Source organism: Kryptolebias marmoratus, linkage group LG15 (assembly GCF_001649575.2).
Source record: "Kryptolebias marmoratus isolate JLee-2015 linkage group LG15, ASM164957v2, whole genome shotgun sequence".
Taxonomy (NCBI): Eukaryota; Metazoa; Chordata; class Actinopteri; order Cyprinodontiformes; family Rivulidae; genus Kryptolebias; species Kryptolebias marmoratus.
Genome location: NC_051444.1, coordinates 13193403 through 13215490, shown reverse-complemented (window position 1 = coordinate 13215490; position 22088 = coordinate 13193403). Strand labels below are relative to the sequence as shown.

The 22088-nt window shown below is 39.2% G+C and overlaps 1 protein-coding gene across 2 annotated transcripts in view; it reads left to right on the top strand.

Moving 5' to 3' along the window:
- Positions 1–1538: 1538 nt before the first annotated feature.
- The window catches only part of nfatc3a (nuclear factor of activated T cells 3a), a 54632-nt gene continuing 34082 nt past the window's right edge, over positions 1539–22088 (top strand). Inside the window, exons 1-2 of one of the 2 annotated variants that reach the window (XM_017418763.3) lie at positions 1539–2143; positions 17914–19093. In XM_017418763.3, coding sequence (XP_017274252.1) covers positions 2050–2143; positions 17914–19093 — 1274 coding nt within the window. In that variant the 5' untranslated portion in view covers positions 1539–2049. Of the gene's footprint in view, positions 2144–10447; positions 10602–17913; positions 19094–22088 lie in introns of those variants that run through there. The other variant, XM_017418764.3, reaches the window with a different exon arrangement.

Genomic DNA, 22088 nt, shown 5'->3' with positions numbered 1-22088 from the left:
ATATTGCAAGACAGATCTACTGTGTATCCAAACTATGGTCTGCTCATATACATATATAAATAAATTTCGACAGGCTCTAACTGGTCTGAAACACAAATGCTGTCAGTCAATATGACAATCAAAGCATGTAACCCATTACAGCTTGAAGGCGCTTTGCACTCTGTGTTATTCACCCAATAAAGATTAACCCAAGGAGATTGATGAGAGGTTAAAGGTAGTGAAATGACCCACACAGGCTCCAGACAGATTTACTCTTGTTTTGTTCTAGCCGTACTTTTATTCCTGCACTATTTTTGGTACGAAACAATCAGTAACCAATTATGACAGGTTATAATCAGACATTATTTACAGCAGGATTATGCAATCTGAGGACTAGATGTGCTCATAAAACAGTTTTGGATTGCTATAATAACATTATTGGATTATCTTTCAGTTCGACTTGGTGTAAAACTACAACTCTAGTATTACTAAACTGGGGGTATTCAAAAAGCACCCCTATATCATACAAAAATGCATAAACTATGGCAAAAGTAAACAAAATGATAAGCATTTATTTACACAGACATCATAATGGAAGTTTGGTTAGCTCAGATGTTACCTGAGTTTATCCTTGTCACTTTTAGTGTTGATGGAGCTGCAGTTGAATCCCTCGATTTCTTGTGAAAATCTTGAAGAACAACTGTACTTTAGGTTTAAGGAGGTTAATCTACATACTTAAAAGTAATTATTACATATTTAAGTAGTAGTGCATTCCTTTGTCCCGCATCACTAAAACATTGCTGTCAGTTTCTGCAAAGTACAGAGAGAGCTTTCTGTTTAAGATGACAAAACCCAACATTTCTCTTGACCAAAGCATCCAAAAATGACTCCTGCATCATACCGGGAGCATAAAATGTAAAAACTCTAAAGAACAACCCTACAGTTTAGACGGCTGCAGAATGCCACGGCTGAGATTTCTGCACATTCACAACAGTGGTTTAGGGTCATTCAAAAGCCTAAATGAGGCTGGTTAGAAATTAAGAGCTTTTGCACTGACAGGCTCCAGGGCTCTAGAGGTAAAAAGTGCAGCATGTCATTACACTTACCAATCCCAGCTTGGATTAAAACCACTAAAGGATGGGGTTGAGATCCAGTTGCACTGGGATGTAATCAATTGGTGGCTTGTTGGAAGGGAATGGAGGACTAATTACACAGAGCAAAGCAGACTGTTTGAATGGGGGTGTTGCTCCAAATGATTACATGACCCGGCTCCCTAAAATAAAGCAACAAAACAGTCACAGTTGTGAGACGAAAAGAGATGAAATATTTGGAAGTTTAAGTTAAATGTTTGCAATACAAATAAATTGGGGGCGATAATATTTTATTTTCCGCGGGTTAAAATAGCTCCGTTCACACCAAAACAGAAAAACACCACACTCGGGCCTCGTAATGAGCCCGGCGCTCCGATAATTGTTTATTAACTCCGTGGCTGACTGTGCGCGCGCGTGCCCAGTGTTGTGTTGTGCTGACGTCACCGCTGGAGCTGCCCTGTCACGAGGGGGTTCGTAAAAGTTGGGATAGGAGCTCCGGGCGGAGAGAGAGACGGAGACGAACAGGCAAGGAGGCAGAGGCTGCGGGACAAATTAGCGCGGGCGCTTCGGCGGGATTTAACGCTTTAACGCGAGGGGAACACGCGCTCCTTCGCTCGGGAGACGGAGGGAAGTCAGTGAGGCGAGGAGCGGCTGAACGGGGCCAGGCGACTTTCTCTCAACTTGAAGCCAGAATTTCGCTGCCGGAGAGAGTGTGTGTGTTTGAGAGAGAGAGAGAGAGGGAGAGAGGAAGAGCCCGCGACGACTTGTGTGTGTGTGTGCGTGTGTTTTGGATAGACGAGGAGGGAGGGGAAGGAGGGTTAAACCGCTGCGAGAGCGCGACCGAATTAAATGAGCAAAAGTTGAAGCCCGGGCGCCGCGGCAGCGAGTCGGTAAATGTTGTGACATTTCAGGACGGCGTCAAGTTGCTCCCCCAGCGGTCGAACGAAGCGGCGGGGCGAGACCCGAGCTGTCAAAGCCGATGACGACTGCAAACTGCCCCGGGAATGAGGAGCTGGACTTCAGACTGATCTTCGGAGAGGACGGGCAGCAGCAGCAGCCGTTAGGCCCCGCAGGTCAGTGAGTTTCACGGTTTCCAGCCTCCGTCGGTGTGTGTGTGTGTGTGTGTGTGTGTGTGTGTGTGTGTGTGGTAAACTTTGAGCGCAATATGTTGTAAGTTACTCATCTGCTAGGCTACTGTTGCCTTAACTTTACCCGCTTGTCATACATCACACAAAAAAAGGAGAACCGACCTTGTCTGTGTGCGTGAATTATACATGTATTTTTATTTTTTTTTTATTTTGTATTTAACCGAATCATTCACATAATTTCTATTAGACCAGTGAAGCTTCTGTTCACAGACCACCAGCTGTCATTAGCTCGACATGCTAGGTTAGCTGCAGACTGCCACTCAATGGCAAAAAGTTACTTTTCTGTCATGCAGAGTTTTCGCAATGGACGTCTTGTTGCAAAGCTGCAAAGGCGTTCATAGAAAGGGGGGAAACCCGGGAAGGTAAATACCCCCCCAATATGCACATGCACCCCTTCTTTTTAGTGCATGATTCAGAGAAATTATCCCCAAAGCAGATGTATAATTTAACTGTGCGTAAGTGCTCACATATATGCATGTTTTGTCTTTTTTTAAACAAACTGATTAAAATGACGGCATATTAGCAACCATTTTTTTATATATATATTTCCTCCAAACTAAAGATCAAATCGTGTTTTTTGCACGTGTCAACACAGTTTAGAAACGTTTGCATACAGGAGAAGCCAATAAATGCTTGGAAACGATACAGAATATGCCCCGAGATCCGCAGTGCACGTTGTTTCATTGTTTTTGTTTTTTTATTTGAAATGTCACCTGTTGTCTTGAGCCAGCAGTTAACCCCCCCCGACATCTGTTCAGTTCTGAATGGGCCGTCATCAGGAGAATCAGAGTTGGGTCCGTGTATAGCTTCTGTAGTGTGTGTGGCTGAGGAGGAGGAACGGCTTGAATGTCACCGAGGCGCATGTGTCTGGAAAGTAACACAGGCCGGTGTTGTCAAAACTGGTGTTTTTGTTTACAAAACACGTTGAAGTCGGAGCCAAACTGCTGTGTGCAGACTGCTTAGAGGCGAGCGTCATCTTTGCCCTGTAAAACAGTTTTCTACTGTACTTCTTTTAAAGGAACAGTTTCGGTGATCCAGAATTGTAAGATGCGTGTTCGCGCAGGTAAACGCAGACGTTTTTAGCAGCTAAAATAATAACACGTGGCTCCAAAAGCAACAAATTGTGCTTCACTGCGTTTATGCTCCGAGGCTTGAAGATGGGTAGTCTAGTCTCTAGTCTCTGCCATCATACATCTTTCGGGTCCTAAAGTAAAGTGATTTTCAGTGTATCATCAGAGTTGATCCTAACACTCAGCTTGCTGAAATATATTAAGATGAGAGGGCATTCATGAAGGCGAGGTGGCCCACAGCATTGATACCTCAACGAATTCCAGGAAGAACCGTTTCTCTATTGTTCATCCCCTCTCTTCATATCGGTTATATGTGCTTTTTAATTTCTTGTTCCACAAACTGATACTATACAGAGCCTCTGAGAGGAAAAGGTGCAGAAGGGAAACATAAATCATTAAGTGTTGCAATTAAAACAAGCTAATATAAGCTTATTAAAGTTCTACAGCTTTAATTGCACGGTGACAAAGCTGTTTTTTTATCTTTTGTAATGTTAAAAACAAATGATGTGTGATTTCTTTAAATGCACATACAGTGAAAGTTTCTCTAAGATATAAACATAATCTGTAAATTGTCTGTTGCTGTGACAATGCCGCACCAAGACTCGAAAATAGTCTTGCCGGACTGTCATCTCCAGTAACTCGAGATGATGGCGTTGCATTTACATGGTGTGGCTCCTGTCGCAGGTTTAACTGGTCATGTCGATGCGCTTTTAAGCAATCCATGTGTCTTTTTTTTTCCCAAAATGTTAAAAGATGCATTAAATGGTTAGGACAAGGGTTTAGGCAGGGTGTTACTCATCCTGACTGTTTGGTAAAGGTTTCCTCTTAAAGATATGCATCACTTGGGTTCTTGAGCAACCTCAGCCGCCAGCTCTGGGAAATGTCAACTTTGACCCCCATTTCTCATTCATACCTTTAAAAAAAAACAAAAAAAAAACAGGACTGACAATGAAGGCACAACAGTCCCGCCCTGCAGTGAAACAAACATCATTATTCCAGGATATCTCAAGGGGTTAACTCCAATAATACAATTTAATAAAGGAGACATTACCTGAGTGTCTTATGAACTGGCTTTAAAAATGATTAATTATTTAAAGATAGACATGTTTGCTTTGGTATAGAAGTAGAAACCGATCAGTTCAAGAATTCAAGGTAAAGTGAATTATGTCTATTTGGTATTATCAAAGTTTGGATTAGGTTAAAACTCTTAAGTATGCCCATTTTGTTGACTCACTATAAAACATGTTTCAGACAGAACAACAAGGACTGTACCTAAATGATAGAACTAGTTTTTTGTTAAATTTAATTTAACAAAAAACTAGGTTTCTAGTTGGCACTTAGCTTGGTCACATGTCTCAGGATTAAAATCAGAGTAAAATTGATGATTTAAATTTTTTTTTTAAGTTTATACTTTTGGTTTTAAAGAAGTATACACTTCATCATGTTTCTAACAGGTAAAATTATTTGTTTTTATGTTTGTGTGAACTATAAATAAAAACAGAGGCAGACATTTTCTGAAGCAAAGTTTTTAGAAATGACTTTGCAAGACATGTTTACAGAAAAAAAATATGCAGTAGACCCAAAGTTGCATTAAAATGGGAATAATTAAGTAGATGAAGAAAGCCACTATTAAGAAGTTCATCCTAACCCATGTGCTGTCTTTTTCTGGGTTATTTATGAGGTTATTTTTATTCTAAATGTTCTGAGATTTAGCCATCTGGTATTAAGTACATGGTTAAATGATTCAGTGGGTGTCCCAAGTTGGTTTTTAGCCTTCACCAGTTGATTTATCCATGCTCAGTTCAGTTTCATCATTTGTTTCATTTTTAGGCATCATTCAGTGGAACAAGTGAATTCTGTAGCTGTTTCCTCTCATAAAACTTGGACAAAGTAAAGGTTTGGCTCCGTAAAGACTTGGTTTCTGCATCCATAAATCATTTTTCCAACAATTTTATTTATTTATTTTTTTTCGTTTTGAAAGAAGGAGTTGGATTTGGATTGGAGACGAAAGAGGAAAAAGTGCATTTGGAATAAGCACTGGAATAAAAGCGCCGCTGTGCAAGTGGTTTTAATCTGGTCTTGACTGTAGCACAAGGCCAAAATGGTAAACAGGGGTGGAGGTGCCTGTCCGAATAATAACTGGAGTGAAGTACAGGGTCACTCAGCCACAGTAAATGGCTGTGTCAGCCTCCATATCTGAAATCAAGGCACAGACCGCCTCATTTTTGTAACAGCCAGGGGAAACTCTAATGTGAATATCTGAAGTTTCTATTTCCTCGAGTCACTTCTTCTCTCTAGTTACTTGAACGAGCTCTAGCCTGAAGCTTTAGTCTCTTATGAGGTGGTAAGAAGCCCCAAAATGAAAAACGAAGGAGTTGAGTTTTAAGCTGAGTTTCTCTTTTTTTAGCAGATGCACAGCGAGCTTTGCGTTGAAGATGCTGTACACCTTTCATTATTTAAATGACTTCCTTTTCAAGTTTCTCTTTATTCAATGTTAGTGTTACCCTGCAACCTAGGATGGCTGAGGGTAATGTGTTAGATGATCTTCCCTCAACGTGTGATGCTGTGGAACAGGAAAGACGAGACACACACGTTGAGCTTCCTTCTCATTCAACTGGAAGATTTATTCTTCTTGTGTGCTCAATCTTTTCTGTGCCACTAACGCGGCAGCGCCCCTAGCGGTTGTGTGCGGAATTGCATCGGACAATCTAAATTGACACTACAATGAGAAATACAAAATACAAAAATAAAAATTATGTTGGGGTGCCTATTTTCTTAATTATTGTTTTAATTTACTAAGAGCTCATTTTTTACCCCTCTACATTAGCTTCCTCTACACTTTATTATCATCTCACCTCTTGGTTGGCTTGCTGTCTTCCTTTGTATATGAACGAGGTTACGAATGATTGTAATGGCACGGTATTCTACACCTCTCTGTCTGTCTTTTTTTTCCCCCTCTCTTCTTCTCTGTCTGGGTGTCTGTCTCTTCTACGAGCGTCACTCTGTGTTTTCTTGTTGCTCAGGAAACAGTTTGTTCTTTGAGGTGAAATATTCCATTGTTCTATTTGCAGGCACTAGGCAAACGCACTGTAAGGGTTTTCCCCTGATAATGAATGGCTAAATTAGAGGAAGAGTCTGTAATTTGATTTACAACCACTACATATATATATGTGTGTGTGTATATATATACTTTTATTTTACTTTGAAACAAACAGTGGAATAAAAATCCTCAACAACTGTTCACTGTCTGAAAAGTATGTTCAGTTATCAACTGAAAATCTGAAGAAAGTCAGCACAATTTGAAACTAACCACTCTTCCACTCTGCTTCTGCTGATAATTTTGCTTAGCTCATTTTTTTCTTCTGTTTAGGGGGGGGGGGAGCTCTAGAAATCTTTATTTGAAAGTGGAGTAGGATGGGAAGTGGGGGGATGATGTGCAGTAAAAGGTCATGGGGCTGGACTCAAACCCCAACCTAAAATGATGGGGATGTTCAGCCTTTTATTCAGGGTGCAACAACTTAACTACTTGATCTGCTCATCACTTGATGGAGGCGGGCCTGTGCCAAAGACTTTAAATCTCCTTTTACTCTGGTCAGAAAAGCCCACTCTTTAATCTTTGTTTGTTTTAGTGCAATTAGAAAGTGTTAAATCAGCACTCCTTCATCAAACAACCGTACTCAAATTTGGAAATGTTTCCAACTCTGTAGTACTGCAGTGAGGGTAAACATGCTACTACTGACAATAAGCCAGGCTATATTATTATTGACTTTGCAGGTGTACATTTATTTTAGTAAAAAAACATCTATAATTAAAAGCTAGATGAAGCGTCTAGTTGTCTGAATTGGTTTTTGAACTGCTGCATTGAAAACCTCAAATTTGGCGTTTGGTCAGCGGCATCAGAACCCTGCTGCAATGGGAAGTGACAGGGGAGAAATACTCTAAATTTGGATGGACAAACAAACTAATCTGTGAAATAAACAAATATCTATAAACACAGTTATCCTGAAGAATAACCAGAACACAACTTAAAATGCTTCAGACTCATCAATGGCATCAATGGTACTGCCTCGTGCTGAAAAGTGCTATATAAATAAATATACCTACCTACCTACCTACCTACCAAAATATGTTTGAAACAGTCTGACTTTTATCTTTCTGTTGGAGCCAGAGATATTTTAAAAGCAACAACCAAGACAATATTTGTAATATTTTATTTTAATACAGTTCAACAGCTACACAATTGACAAACTTTTGGCACTGATGGTTTTGACCAGTTCAGTATCTACACCACAGCTGTACTCCAAAACAAAAAGCTGAGTGGGAAGCATCACCATCAGGTGTCACAAAAAGGCTGGAGCTGCCTTTAGGGCTGCTACACTAAAGGTTTTGTGATATTTATTTTTTTTCTCTCTTTCTTTTAATTTTAGTGAGTATTTTGCCACATAAATCAGATGAATTTTCTTTTAACACAAAAAGTTGCAATGCTAAAATTAATCAGATATGTAGTTTTTTAATTGTAATTGTTTTATTCTCATTTTTTATGTTTTATTTTTTAAAGACTGAGCACTTGTATTACTGTTATTGTCCAGGCATCTACACATCCCTGAAAGCTGAAAAATGAAACAAATATTTCATTAAAAAAAACTTACTTGGCATCAGTTTTGTTTAATCTGTTGGTTTTGGTTTGAATTAAGCCTACTTCTTTTACCAGAACTTAGAATGCATTAAGTTAAAAACAAAAACACCTTTTTTAAAACCGATAAACACCATAAATTTAATTTAATTTTACTTTGCTATTCAATAAACAACTTGTGCTTTTTGGCATACATGAGATTTTAAAGATTTTGAAAAGTAGCATGCTTTTGCAGGAATAATTTGGAGTTGATTTTTAGATTGACTTGTGACCTTAAAAATCATGTGATGGTTAAACGTCTTTACTACTTCTATGTTGACTACAAATTCAGTTTTTAAGCTTCTGTCTTGGGGCTACAAACTGCTTATGAATGAGTTGAATGTTTGTGTTTACTATGGCAACAAATAGTGACGCTGTGTGTGTTCAGTTGACCGAACAGATTTAAAGACGTATTAGAAATTACGTCCATTTATCCAAGCTGAACTCAGAGAACTTGGCAAACTGTGTTTTATAGAAGAGCACTCTGATAAAACAGACTCCTAATGGAGACAGACACCGGTTTCCCCCGTGACCCTGCACGGAGCTGCGGGTAAAGAAAATGAATTGAGGAAGGTATTGACTTAATATGAAAACAAATGCAAAGAAGGATTGACAAAAAAGATTTGTTGTTGTTCATCGTGTTTAAAAATGTTACACAACTGTCGCAGAAGAGCATGTGCTCTACCGACCCAGAGTCAGACAGATTATATGCAAAGTGCTCGCTTACAGCTTACAGTTATCAATGTTAGTGAAGCTGCAAAGAAACTCAAGATCCTTCTAAAGCACCTTTAAACATCTAAAAGGCTCTGTTATATTACCAAGTGGAAATAATCATCAGACCACCATTAGAACAACACAGTAGAGGTGTTCATGATCAAGCAGCATATCTAAAGACATTGATATTCAAAGAAAAAAAATATTTTTGCTGTTAAACACAATCACACTGATGAATCAAAAGCTTTCTGTGGCCTTTTGAGACCATGTGCTGGGAAAAACGCTTCAGTGTAGTACAAAAAAACGTAAGTATTATCACAGATTGGGCTTGTTTTGTTTGAACTGAGCCACCATGATTTGGCATCATTATTAACACATTAAAATATTTCAGGAGGAAATGCGAGAACATCTTTTTTGGTGAACTGAATCTCATGGAGAAAATCAATTGTGCACCAATACAGTGGTCCAAAATAATAAACTCAGTACTAAAGGAAAAATAAAGTGCAAATCGGTTAAACGTCTGGACTAAATAAATACTTACGGAATTAATTATCGTGAATTTCCTCAAGCTGATGAAGACAGCTACAAAAAAAAAAAGTTATACCATTCCATATAGTGAGTGAAACCACGTGCTATTAGGTATGTGAGTCATACTTTGAGTAACTATTCAAAAATTAGAGTCAGCCAAGGGCTCCTCACTGTGTATCCTGCTGTTGCTGTCATTATGAAACAAATGCCACTGAAAGTAGCAGTACTGGTGATTTGTGTGTGACATTTTCATCCGTCACAGACGAGAACTTCAAAGTTGCTTCGTACAATTTAACAGGTTGCACTCGATTACACATGCAGTTTAACACAACGCGATCGTAATTTGTTTTAAATCTTGTTCGTACAATCACAGCTATTATAACATGCATTAAATCGTGCCTCTTAAGGAACCGATTACTCTATTATTGGAGAGTTTTGAATGTACGGATTAAAGTGTTGAAAGAAGTAATAGGTAATTGGACAGATCGTGACTTTGAGGAAAATTAATAGGGTGTTAGAAGTCCTAAAACGCAGAGGGAAGCGGTGTCTGGCTTTCTGCTCTTTCAAACCATGTGGGTTTCAGATGGTTGGCTGGAACGTCGGTGGAAGGAGGGGGAGCATGTAAAGTCTAACTGCTTGTGAGTGGAACACCAACAGCAGTTTTGTTTACTCGTTAATCCCATCTCTGCCTCTTTTTAAAAATATATTTATAATCTGAGTGACTTTTCTTTCTGTGGATTATTGTATTTTACACATTGAAGGCAGTTTTTTTTTTTTTTTTTTTTTTTTTGTGGTTTATCGTTGCCTTAGTCCAACGGAACTGTAGATGTGCCACAAAGACGGCTGAGTCTTCTTTCCTCCTACGGTTCTCTCAGGATATGAGAGAAACCACGAGTGACATCAGAGAGACTGATCTAGGCTAATGAAATATCCAGATGCCAGCAGTAACTGCAACCGCTTAGTTAGTAGTCAGGTTTGATTTTGATCTGCTACGACTTTTTTTTTTTTTTCATTTCTGTCTGATCGTCGCCCCTAGTTATGAAAGTATGCCGTTGCAAATTTTTCTGACAATAAAATGATCAAAGTACAGTTCCCAGAGAAAGGCTTTTCGTCCTTGTCTGTGTTATTGTCGTTGCTCCACTTCTGTGAGCCAAGAGCACGATCCTCTCAGGCCTTGTCGTGGGAAAGACTGAAATTACATCGCTCTCATGGTGGACTATTTTGAGCTCCCAAAGAGAGTGGCAGAGGGCAGGCGGCAGGTTCTGGTGACTACTTCGTACTTAGATCAGGAGAATCCCTGTTGTCCCAGCACGTCTGCAGGCTTCACCTTTTACTGCTCAGGCACTTTGTGATCATAACGAGGAGAGGAGTGAAAGAATGCTTTGTGCCACATCACCAGGTGAGTGTTACGGCAACTCCCACACTCGAGCCAGGTGTAGGAGCGGTGCGTTCATGTGTTTGTCCAGGCTTTTAGGGAGATGGATGGCTAATATGGTTTTTTAACAGCTGTTATAAAGTACATGTCAGGAAATGATCAAAAAATAAATATCTTCTTGAAAATAGCTGAAGGTTTGATTTTTTTTTTTCTTTTTATGGCTACTTTTAACTAGAGGTTTTTAGTCTAAGCTTAAAATAAAGCTTAAAATATTAAATGTTAACATGTTGCCCTGATTTACCTCTATTACACAAATGTTCAGCCTGTTTCTTTAGTATTTGTTTCTTTATCTTGCTAAGATTGTTAGAAATTATCTAAATAAACTGAATAATTTCTAAGAAAGGGAAAAGGGTGAACTGTTTGTGTTCAGATAAACTAATTTGATTCAGGTTTTGAATTTTAGACCTGAAGATGAAATGCTTTGTTTGGAAAAATAAAATTATTCGACTTCAAGTCCTTGTAGACGTAAACTTGGGTCGGTCAAAGGTCAGACGGTCATTCGTATGGTCTACATGTGGAGTTAGATCATCATGTAGTGTGCCCTCTAACCCTGCTGATAAGAGGGGGTCCCGACACTCAGTGTGATGAATGAGACGTTTGTTTTCTGGGGCGAGGCATGAGTAACTATGTGAGGCATCTGTCTAGTTTAAATTTAGTGTAACTAAAGCTACCGATGGCTGCGCTGTACCAACATGTCAGAGGCTGCTTTACACCATACAAAAATCTCCTACATCTTTTTTTTCTTTTTTCTTTCTTCTCTTGGTCTTTTTTCTTCCTGTTAGGCTGACCTTGCCAGATGGGATTAGAACAGTTTGAACCCCACTTGATTTTAGCCTGGCATTTTAAATCATATTTCACTGGGTCAAATGCTTGGTACTGGCACACTGGCTTTTTGCCATTTTTCTGGTTTTCTGATTTATGATTAAAAAAAAAGTTTTAAAAATTCTAAGGGAATGTAATCTAAAAGGAGTTATACAAAATCATTTTTCCTAATATGCACACAAAACAATCAGACCTGCTGAGAAGTTTTATATGAAGTTAAAAAAGACACTTATGGAAATGCTGGCAAAAAAATGGGTTCTCCCTTTTTTCAGTTGGCTTAATAGATTCTGTTATGCTTAATAAAATGTAACATTGGGTAAAACTAGACTTAATATCTAAGCTTTATTTATTGTGATTTTAACATTTGTGCTAAAAACATATGTGATCTTTTATGCAAATTTGTAGCTCTCTCAAAGAAAAAAGAAAACAAAAACATTGACTTAAGTTATAGCCTTGTTTATGTTGATTATAAGAAATCTGAATAAGTCAGGAATAGGTATTACTAGGATATGGAGTGTGTAGTTTTCCATGAAAAATGTGTGGTTTGCAGATTTTTTGCATTAAAGTTGTAAAATGTCCAGATATCCTATTTAATCAGTGATGATCTTTTTTATTGCTTTTGCATTTTTGTATTTTATTATGTTTTTGCTCACATGCTCATACAGGTAAGCATAATACTGGTTAAGTGTGGTATTCTGCACAGGTATGAAGATGAAGTGCAGTTAAACAAATCTTAGTGCTTTTATTTAGGTTTTATCTAGATATAGATTATACCACTTTTAGTTGTGTGTGTATGTGTGTGTTTGTTTTAAACTGCAAGCTTTCTGTTCCTTATTTATTTCCTTCATTTTTGTCTGGTTTGCCTTCTTTGGGAGACTGATTACAAGTAGAACAAAGAGTAAGATTACTTTTATGTGACAAGGCTTCCCCTAAAATAGAGCTGATGGCTTTACTTGTTGCGAGGCATTCACTTTAACAATACTTTCTTATCCTCATCATCATCATTCTACTTTGCAAGCAACTTATTGAATGGAAGGCGATTCTCTGCTATGAAATGTAATTGGTTCAGTTGAAGGGGTTGACATGGCTGACAAAGTAGTGTTAAAGTATTATAGGAGTGTGGCACACCTAATGTAAGAATTCCCATGATTTGGTTAAGCTTGGCTTGGAGGAAATTGACATCAACATTCATTTTTAATTGATGCACGTAGCCACTAGAGTTCCACTGCTCTCTTTCTCTCTAACTCTTAAGTCCTGCTGTATGCAAATGTCAGCTTGTTTGCATCACTGTTCTTTCATTCTGTATTTCTCCTCACACTTGCGCTCTTTTGTATTCTCTCAGACATACACAAATTCTGTTTCTGTGCATGTCCGTCTGTGTTGCTCTCCAGCTCTCTTTCTCTCTCTCCTTGAAACTTTTTTTTTTCAGGCACATGCACAGTCAGCTCCAACAGATTGTTTAAATGTCACCCCTGTTAGCAGCAGCCTCTAATGGTATTCTTATGCTCGCCTTGGAGACCACTCTTCGTAAGTGCTGTAGCTGGCCTGTAACAAGCTTTACTGAGAGTTTATCAGCGTACCAAATTAATGAGCCCAAGAGTTAGTGGTGTGTTTTGGAGGAATGTTAGTGTGTTGATAGATATTTAGTTCAGGTGGTTACTTGGCACTCTGTTATCCCATAATGTTGTCTCGGCATGAGATTGTTAATTAGGAGCTTAATTTAGCTGATGGCATATGTTAGCATTGGCTTAGACTGCTGTTGTTAAGCCTCTGTTGGCTACTGAGTCTTCTTGAACGACACAGGAACGCTTTTAGAAATAACCCTAATATTACAGGATAATACTATAACAAGGCTCTGCTTATGCCAGAAGAATGTGATATCAATGTTAGGATTTTGTCTCATATATATATATATATATATATATATATATATATATATATAAATGAAAGAAATTTGTATTTTACTCACTTTGTTAGATTTATGCAGACCTAGACACTTACACATACAGAGATCACCAGTCCGTTTGGCCTAAACCCAACTATCAAGAATTAGAGTCACAGGTGTAGGCCAGGCTTTACAGTGCGTGCGTGCAAGTGCGTCACAGGTTCTGTGTTTAGAAATGCAGGGCACCAGGCAGATGCAGAGTTCTTGGAAAGCCTTAAAGTTAACAATGTGAGCTCTGTTGTTAATCGCTCCAAATATTTGCATCTCCTCAGAGGCTGAAATTTGTCATTAAAGGTAAAATCTGAAAAGTTTCCATTTTTTAATTTGTACAGAATTATTTAATGGGTAATCAAAGGAGCACACTTTTCATTCGTGTCATGGTAAAACATTTAGCTAAAGTTGCTAGACCACAGAAGAGTACCGACTTGGTTCTTATTGCTGAAGTCATCTCTGCCCTAATGTTACGAGGAGGGAAACAGTTCTGTTCAGATTTGTAGATTAGGAAACAGAAAAGGCAAACTCACAACGCTTAATGCCGGACTTTTTTCCCTTACATGGGAGTTGTGTTGTTTTGGCTTGTCGTGCCAAGTTTTGTAAGCTGTTATGCACTGTGCAGGTGGTGCACTATGAAATAAAAAGCTGCAGAGCAGAGTCTGGAAGGAGGTTTATTTGTATGACCAAACAAAAACCCAGGAAAGTATGTTTACTGTAAATGTTACATAAAACATGTCGAGGGAAAAGTAGAGAAGTTGAAATGATGCCTCTATATTTGTGTGTGAAGAATGTCCATCTCTTTTTCTGGTGCCATTTCTGCTATGTAGCATTACTTTTTTTTGTACTGCCATTTGATGTTTAAGAGGGGAGCTGCATCTCAAGCTCCGTTGTGAACGACAACTCTATCTTGACGTCACAGCTCACTTGTGCCAGGGCTAAGGCTTGAGTATAATCACAGCTTAATGTGGAAGGAAGCCAGAGTACCTGTAGAATACATATGAAGACATGGGCAGAACATGCAAACTCCCCGAAGTCCTGCATGGTCAAGCAAGACGGCTGCTGCAGGTGCGGTTATCGTTAAGTTTTGTGTGTTTTGCCTTTGACAGCCAACCTTTCATGAGTGCTGGACTGATCACAAACACGCCGCTTTCAAAGCACCGTTAACACCCTGATAGCAAAATGGGTTGAGAACAGTGTCAAGGTCACAAACACTGCCCCTTCCCACCATGAAGTGAAGTAAATTTTGTTCAATTCAAAGACAAGCTCGCAGTGTTATCTGTTTAACATTGCAGGGTCACCTCCCAGCTGTACGGGGGGGGGCACAAGTGTCCATAAATGGCTTATCGTTGTTTACGTAATTTAAAAACAAAACACTTTGTACTTGTTTACCAAATTCATGATTACAAAAAAGTGTTTTAAAATACGGATCCTGATTGTTTATCTAAGGTATAATATGGCATTTAAACCATGATGCTTGGAGTGCATGGAGTGCGGGCACAATTTTACTCTGCTCTGTTGATCAGCAGCTCTTGAAAAGAGCTGAAAGAGGAGACCGGCCTAAACACAAAGCCATCTGTACAGGGGATGTAAGCAGAGCCTGTTCTAATCAACCTGCCTTCCCACCACAAAGGGAACCCTGGCTTATGTTACCCTCCTGCTCCAGTACCACATGATGTTAGGACTCGTTGGTAACCTAAGAAACTAATATATGTTGAGAGCATGTGCACATTCACGTAAGCAAGCACACACAAGTCCCATGCAAACTTACACACAGACACATAGGGACACACACATACTCAAACGATCTGCATGTTTATGGACTTGCATATACATAAACAAAAAGATCTTCAGAGCTATCAGTGGAAACGTGCAGCATAGTATTATCTTTTCTAGGGGACTTGAATCCATCTCTGTCTTTGTAGTAAGTGACTTTCTTAGAATGTGGGCCTGTGGGTCATTGCTGGTCACAAGAGCCTCGCATACTTGTTGTGGAGTGAAAATAGGGGGAGGAGGGAACAAAGTGTCTTCAGATTATCCTGTAAACTGGTATCTTCTGACAGTGTGCCTATCAGCCAGAAACCTGTTGAGCTTTATGTCAAAGAGCCATCCGTGGTAAATGCCCCACCACCACTGGATTGGCCTCTTTCCGGTTGTTACAATGTGAGCACAATGGTCTTGATGGTGGGCCACAAACATCTACCAATCCTTCCTTCGCTGAAATGTCTCCCAGTGAGGCAGAGCTATTATTAGCTTAGGTACAGCAAAGCCTCTTAGAGATCTTTATTTAACCAGATTGGCTGTCTGATGTATGGACACTTGAGGAGTGTGTGACGCACAGGTCTTTTAGGAAGAGTGCATTAGGTTTGCAACCAAGGCCATTGTTAAACTATAGGGCTACATGGTCCACTCTGACCTTTCCTAAGGTGACTTGCGTTTGGCGGTAGCAAGGGGGTTTCCCACTACCCACCCCATTTTTTTTACATGGTTGAGTTTTAGGTGTCAAATTATTCTTAACTCAGAGCAAGATGGCCGTGGTCCAAGCAGCATGTTTACCTCCTGTCTAACTTACATCTGTTCACTAATACTTGTTGCTCCTCTTCACTATTTATTTTTGTGAATAAAATAGACAAAATAATACATAAGCAAACAGCCTTTTTTATGTTTCTCATGTCTAACTTTACTCATTTGTTAGTTGTGGAAACCAATAGACTGTAAATGTACATTATACGGTCTTTAGCTGTGTCTTCAGCAGTTTGCTGTATATATCCTCCTCTGTAACAGTTCAAGGTGAAGCTTTCCAACAACCTTTGGACATTTCTTGTCGACAAAAACATACTTTTCTTTCGAGCAAGAGCTGCCATTACATTTTTGCATGCCACCATTTTCAAACTCAAAGACAGCAGTTCACAGTCTGCTGATTAATACTAATTAACTTTTATCATTATGTGGAACTTCTTTATTTTTTGGATATTTAATTTCTTTCACTTTACTTTGCTATTTTTTCATTATTTAGCTAGTAGAAATGTTGCCTATATTTCTAATTTTTTTAGTATATTACCCATTTTCATATATATATCCAAATTACTTGACAATTACTGAATTTGACTGATATTCAGCTCCTGATTCCCTAGAACACTATATTGTTCATAGTGCCCCTAAACACTTCACTGAGCAAGGAAGTGGCTGTGCTTTTTTTTTTTAATATAATTTTCTGCTGCTCCACAACAGCTCAAGAACTAACACAGTGTTACCTTTAGCACTAACAGACTTGAAGCATCTCTCATGCATAATACAGTTGATGGGAAAATATTGATGTGGTGGTGTAAGTGTTCTGTGGTGCCATTTTCATGCACCTAACTTTCACGTCTGTTTATATGAATGCACTAGGTGGGTATATTTAAGGAGCGCACGGAAGAGTTGTTTAAGGATTTCACAACTGTATCCTGTACAGGCTACACTGTGGTTTTTTTTTAGCTAAGCCAGATGCTTTTAGTGCACTTGTTGACTAATTTTTCTGTCTTTTGAGGAAGGTTAGTCATTTACTCTTTTGCCTTTTTTTGTTGAACAATAAAGCAGAAATTGCAGCTTCAAGCATGACAAAATTTGAGTTTCTTCTTTTATTCTGCCTGTACAAAGCATTTAACTCCTGTGGCAATTGTCACGTGAAGGCAAAGCAGATGCATTTAGGGAAAATCTTAAATGGTAAAATTGTCACTTCCTATATTTTCTAATGTGAAAGTAAATCTCAATTACTGTGTCATGAGAAATATTTCTAGTGAGCACATTTCTAGTGGGAGCAGCTGAGCATATCAATAAACTGAATAGTGCCAATACACACAATGGACTCCTTTCTGTTTATGTGTGTGTGTGTGTGTCTGTTTATATGTCTATATGCTGCCTGTGCTGGATGACCTTTGGTATAAATAGTCTTCCAGAGCTAGTTGTGATGACAGCAGGCAGCATGCAACATTGTGTGAATTTGTTTCCCGAGTTGTGCTGATCATTGGTTATTCCTCTGAAACAATGCCTGTTTGACTGCATGCTACCCAGCAACACCAGGGTCTCCGCTTTTCTAAAACTGGACTCGAGCTCAAACTTAGGACACAATCATGCACATATTTTTTTTTTGTGTGTGTGATTTTTATTTATTTTTTTGGCAAACAAAAACAAGTATTGTGCTCATATTGTTTAGTGTTGTCTGAAAGTGTGACTGTGACAAGATTAAAACATTCCAAGGAGTTTGTTTTTCCACAAATGAACCAATTAGATATTCTTGTCTAGTTGTTGCAAAAATACAGAAAAGTCTAACTTGTAACAATAAAAATGTTTTGCTGTTTTTAATGTATTTTTGACGGCACAAACAAATGAGCCTACGCAGTCTTAAATTTGAGATTGAAATGAAATTATTCTTGTTTATTATATTTTGTAATTGTAGTTTTGTGAGTGATGGGGATAGTAGAAGACCTGGTTAGGTCTGTTATAGTGACAATCTTTTTTTTCCTTTATCCATCCTAGATCTGGAGCCTGATGACAGCACATCGTTTTATATCCTAAATGTGGGCCAGCCTCAGTCTATGATCACCAACCACCAGTCAATTGGACTGTCTCGTCATGGCATGCACTCCCAATCCCAGGTCATCAACACTTCATCACGCCTTCCATCACACAAACCGGGATCTGAGCCGTTAAGCTATGAGGCACAAGACTCCAAATATGGCACCTCCCCCTTGCTGCCCACTGCTCCTGTGGAGGCACCAAAGCCTTTTGAGTGCCCCAGTATCCAGATCACCTCCATTTCCCCTAGTTGCCAGCAGGAGATGGATGGCAGTGAAGGGGAGCTGAGGCCCAATGGTCCTGGTGGGGATTACCACAGGGACAGGACCTTGTCTAGAGACCACCTGTATTTGCCCCTGGACCACTCATATCGAGACTCTTCACTCAGCCCTAGTCCAGGCAGCAGCCTGTCCTCTCGGAGCTGGTTTTCTGATGCCTCCTCTTGTGAATCGTTTTCACATGTCTATGATGACGTTGACTCAGAGCTGAATGAAGCAGCTGCCAGGGTCTCTTTGGGCTCCCCTCTGACCTCGCCAGGCTGTGCCTCCCCTCAAACTGGTGGTGGAGTTCTGGAGGAGCAGTCCTTCTGGCATCAACATCACCCTCCCTTTGTGCACCACTCTCACTCCACCCTTTCTCCTCGACAGTCGCCCTGCCATTCGCCACGCAACAGTGTCACTGATGAAAATTGGCTCAGCCCGCGGCCATCTTCCAGGCCTTCTTCACGTCCCACCTCACCTTGTGGGAAAAGGCGCCACTCTAGTGCTGACATTTGCTATCCAAGTTCATTGTCTCCTCATCATTCACCCACACCCACGCCAGGACCTTCCCCTAGGGGTAGTGTGACAGAGGACACTTGGGCTGGGAGTCCCTCTGTAGGCATGTCACCCTTTCAGTGCTGCCCATCTGAGACAGACATCCCACTAAAGACAAGGAAGACCTCACAGGACAGAACAGCTATTCAGACTGGGAAAGGAGAGCTGGGGCTAGACGACCAAGATAATATATCTTCTAATCTCGACTCTCCTTCAGATGAGAACCTACACAGCCTGAAGAAAGATGGGCCTGCAGAACAGTTCCTCTCAGTGCCCTCCCACTTCTCATGGAATAAACCCAAGCCTGGCCATACACCTATATTCAGGTAAACTTGTTTTTTAAATGAAAAAAAGGGACAATTAAGTATAATATTGTACTGCTGGGAAGCTCTGTAAAGTGCAAATGGGATTAAATGGAACAGTTTGCAAATTGTTCCAAATTTTCATTAAAGGTCTTTAACAGGTAACATTGAACTGAAACTGGGAAATATCTGCTCATTTTGAATTTAAGAAATGCAGTACATTGTGACAAGGTTAGAATATAGTGATGCACCATGTTTTCTTTCAGCAAAACCTTGGAAGTGTTTGAAGATCAGTTAAATGTTTCCTACAGACCACTTTGTCAAGCTGTTCATGTACGTATATCAATGTCTGCACAGCTATGTTTGGTTTTCTATTCATTGCTACTTTACTTTTGTAATCAATTTGAAATTTGCAAACCATATTTAATTGTAAGGCTGTGCTCTTCACTCTCTTGGTTTCTTTTTCTCATTATAACACATTCAAAACATAATTGAGATTTTATACTTGGTTAGTGAGCTAGTCCCTGCATAGATGTTTTAATCAATTTAGTGACTTTTAATTCAACTGTAATTGATTTTTGATTGAATTTAGAGCCTCACTAGATCCAAAGTTTGAGTTTGTAGCTACTTTGGTCTTGTTCATTCAAAAGCAGTGTTGACTTTCTTGCAAAATGTGGTCCAGCAAGGCCTTCCCTCAAAAATGTGTTGTTTGGATAGCACCAAATAGATGAATGAAGGAATAGATTGAAAAGAAATAGATACTTTTGTTTATTCCCTGAAAAATTATTTTTGACAAATTTGTAAAGTGCATGCTGTGCAAATTTGCAAAAAATAATATTTAAAAATAAAATTGCTATAAAAAAATTGCTGATAAAACAAAAATGAAGACCTTTTTTTTCTTGCATTCATCTATAAATGGTTGCATCATAGGAACAAATGTGAACAGTATATATGTTGCCTCAAAACCTGTTTGTGCCTCTCAGCATTAATTGTTCCTTCAGAGCTGAATTGTGCAACAGACTCATCACATGATGATGGCTTAAATGTAACTCTAGACTTCTTCCTTTTTTTTAAGGGAATTCACAATTGCTTTACTGCAAGGCAAATGCAATGTAAATTTTGTAATTTGTACATATTCATAAGGGTTCTACAGGTCCCTCTGCTGTCTGCCACACAAACCCAAACATTTGTGATTGTGCAAAAAAAGCATGCTGACTGTCTGTAATAATGAGAAAAGGTACCAGGTTCTTTTGATTGGTTTGAGGCTGTAGTTTGTGAACGAGGAGGTAATGAAAGATGAGAGACAACAAGCCATCTTTCTATAGCGATATATTTTTGAATTGCCAGACCGACAGCTCTGCATATGTGATGTAGAAAAAGACTCTTTAAGCAGTGNAAGAAGAGATTATACAAAGTAGGCATCAACCAGAACAGACTCCGTACAGGTTTATGAGGGCATAGACATGTACAGTTCTTACAAATATACAAGAAATAGAAAACAAAACATGAAGTAGCCCCAAAGATTTTCACATTGAGGTGACAGGAATGAAAGGTATTCAGATAAAACTAGCATTTTGAATCTGTGACTTAGAGAAATTTCAATGCGTTCTCCACAGAGCAAGATTGAAAACGCTTATTAGATCAAGGCTGAAAATTGGAGTCAAATGTTTGTAAAAGTGTCAGTTGTCATGAAGAGAAAAACTTTTTCGATGCAGGAGAGAGAAGGGTTAAAGATACTGTCTTGATGACAAGTAGTTACTTTTTTGAATAATTCTGTTGGTGGATGGAACTGCCTTGTATTTTCTCTTATGAGGGAACTTCAGGCTGTGTGTGTAGAGGAAGACACACAAATACACACTTGTCAAATCCACACACACACACAAGAGCAGAACAAGTTGGCAGCCTGCTCTTCAATGTGTGTGGCAGATGAAGATGAGACCTTGTTTGTGTGCACTGGCCCCTGGTGCTGTAAATCAGCACAGGGCACATATGGCAAAGAGGCAACCACACACACACACACACACCCACGCACCCCGACACACACAGAGACAGATCCATAGACATAACACAAATGCTTGCTCACACAGACCTAACACTGTTCAGACTAAAACAAGGTCAGATCTATGATGAGTCATAATTTAATCTTCGAATTTGAACCCTTGTAAGTGAATGTGTTCTCCCACAGTTAGGACAGCAGATGGGACTTGTACAGAGGAAAGTCAGAATGTCTGAAGCCCCGTTTGGAAGAGGGTGTTGAGTTGCCTGCGCTTGCATGTGCGTTGGGGTGTTTTTTTTTTTCACAGATGGCCAGGTGGAATGGGTGAATTGGAGAGAATAAGATGAAAATTGGACAATGATTATCAGGGCCTTGCTACATCAAAAAATGACTCATGCCTAACTTCCTTAGCTCCCAATAATAATAAAATGATGACATTTCTGCACCTGAGAAGCCTTACTTGAGCTGTCAGTTGTACTTACTGCTAAATGCGGGCCATGTGCAGCTTCAGTCCGTTAACAGGAATTGGGATAGAATTTGACAATTAGGAAATTGCTGTGACGAAAGAAAAAATGCATGAAAATTAATGGTGTACTGTACTTCTTGGGATGAAAGACACATTCTTTTGGCATCAGCAGACGTAATCTTATTCTGCTGATGTATAATTGTATTGGTTAAAGGATGGGTTTTGAATGCTTAATGGTGTGCCGTGAGTCAGACAGAATTGTCGTACTGACTTCCCAGAAGCTGTCATAAGTATGTTTTGCTAGAAAAAAAAAATTGTTTGGCTTTGTGAAAAAAAATAAAAAAATAAATATAGTGATTGGACATTCATATAACAAACAAGGTTAACCAATTTAAGGTTGGGGTTAAGTAACTGGCCTAACCTAAACTCTAATCTAGATGTTTGAGAAAGGTTACATGATGTCAAGACATAGTCCACCCTTCTTTTCCTTCTCTGTCAAAAGCTCATATTTCCTCTGTCCTCTTATCTTGTTACTGTTGCAGCCATGCAAGCCCACA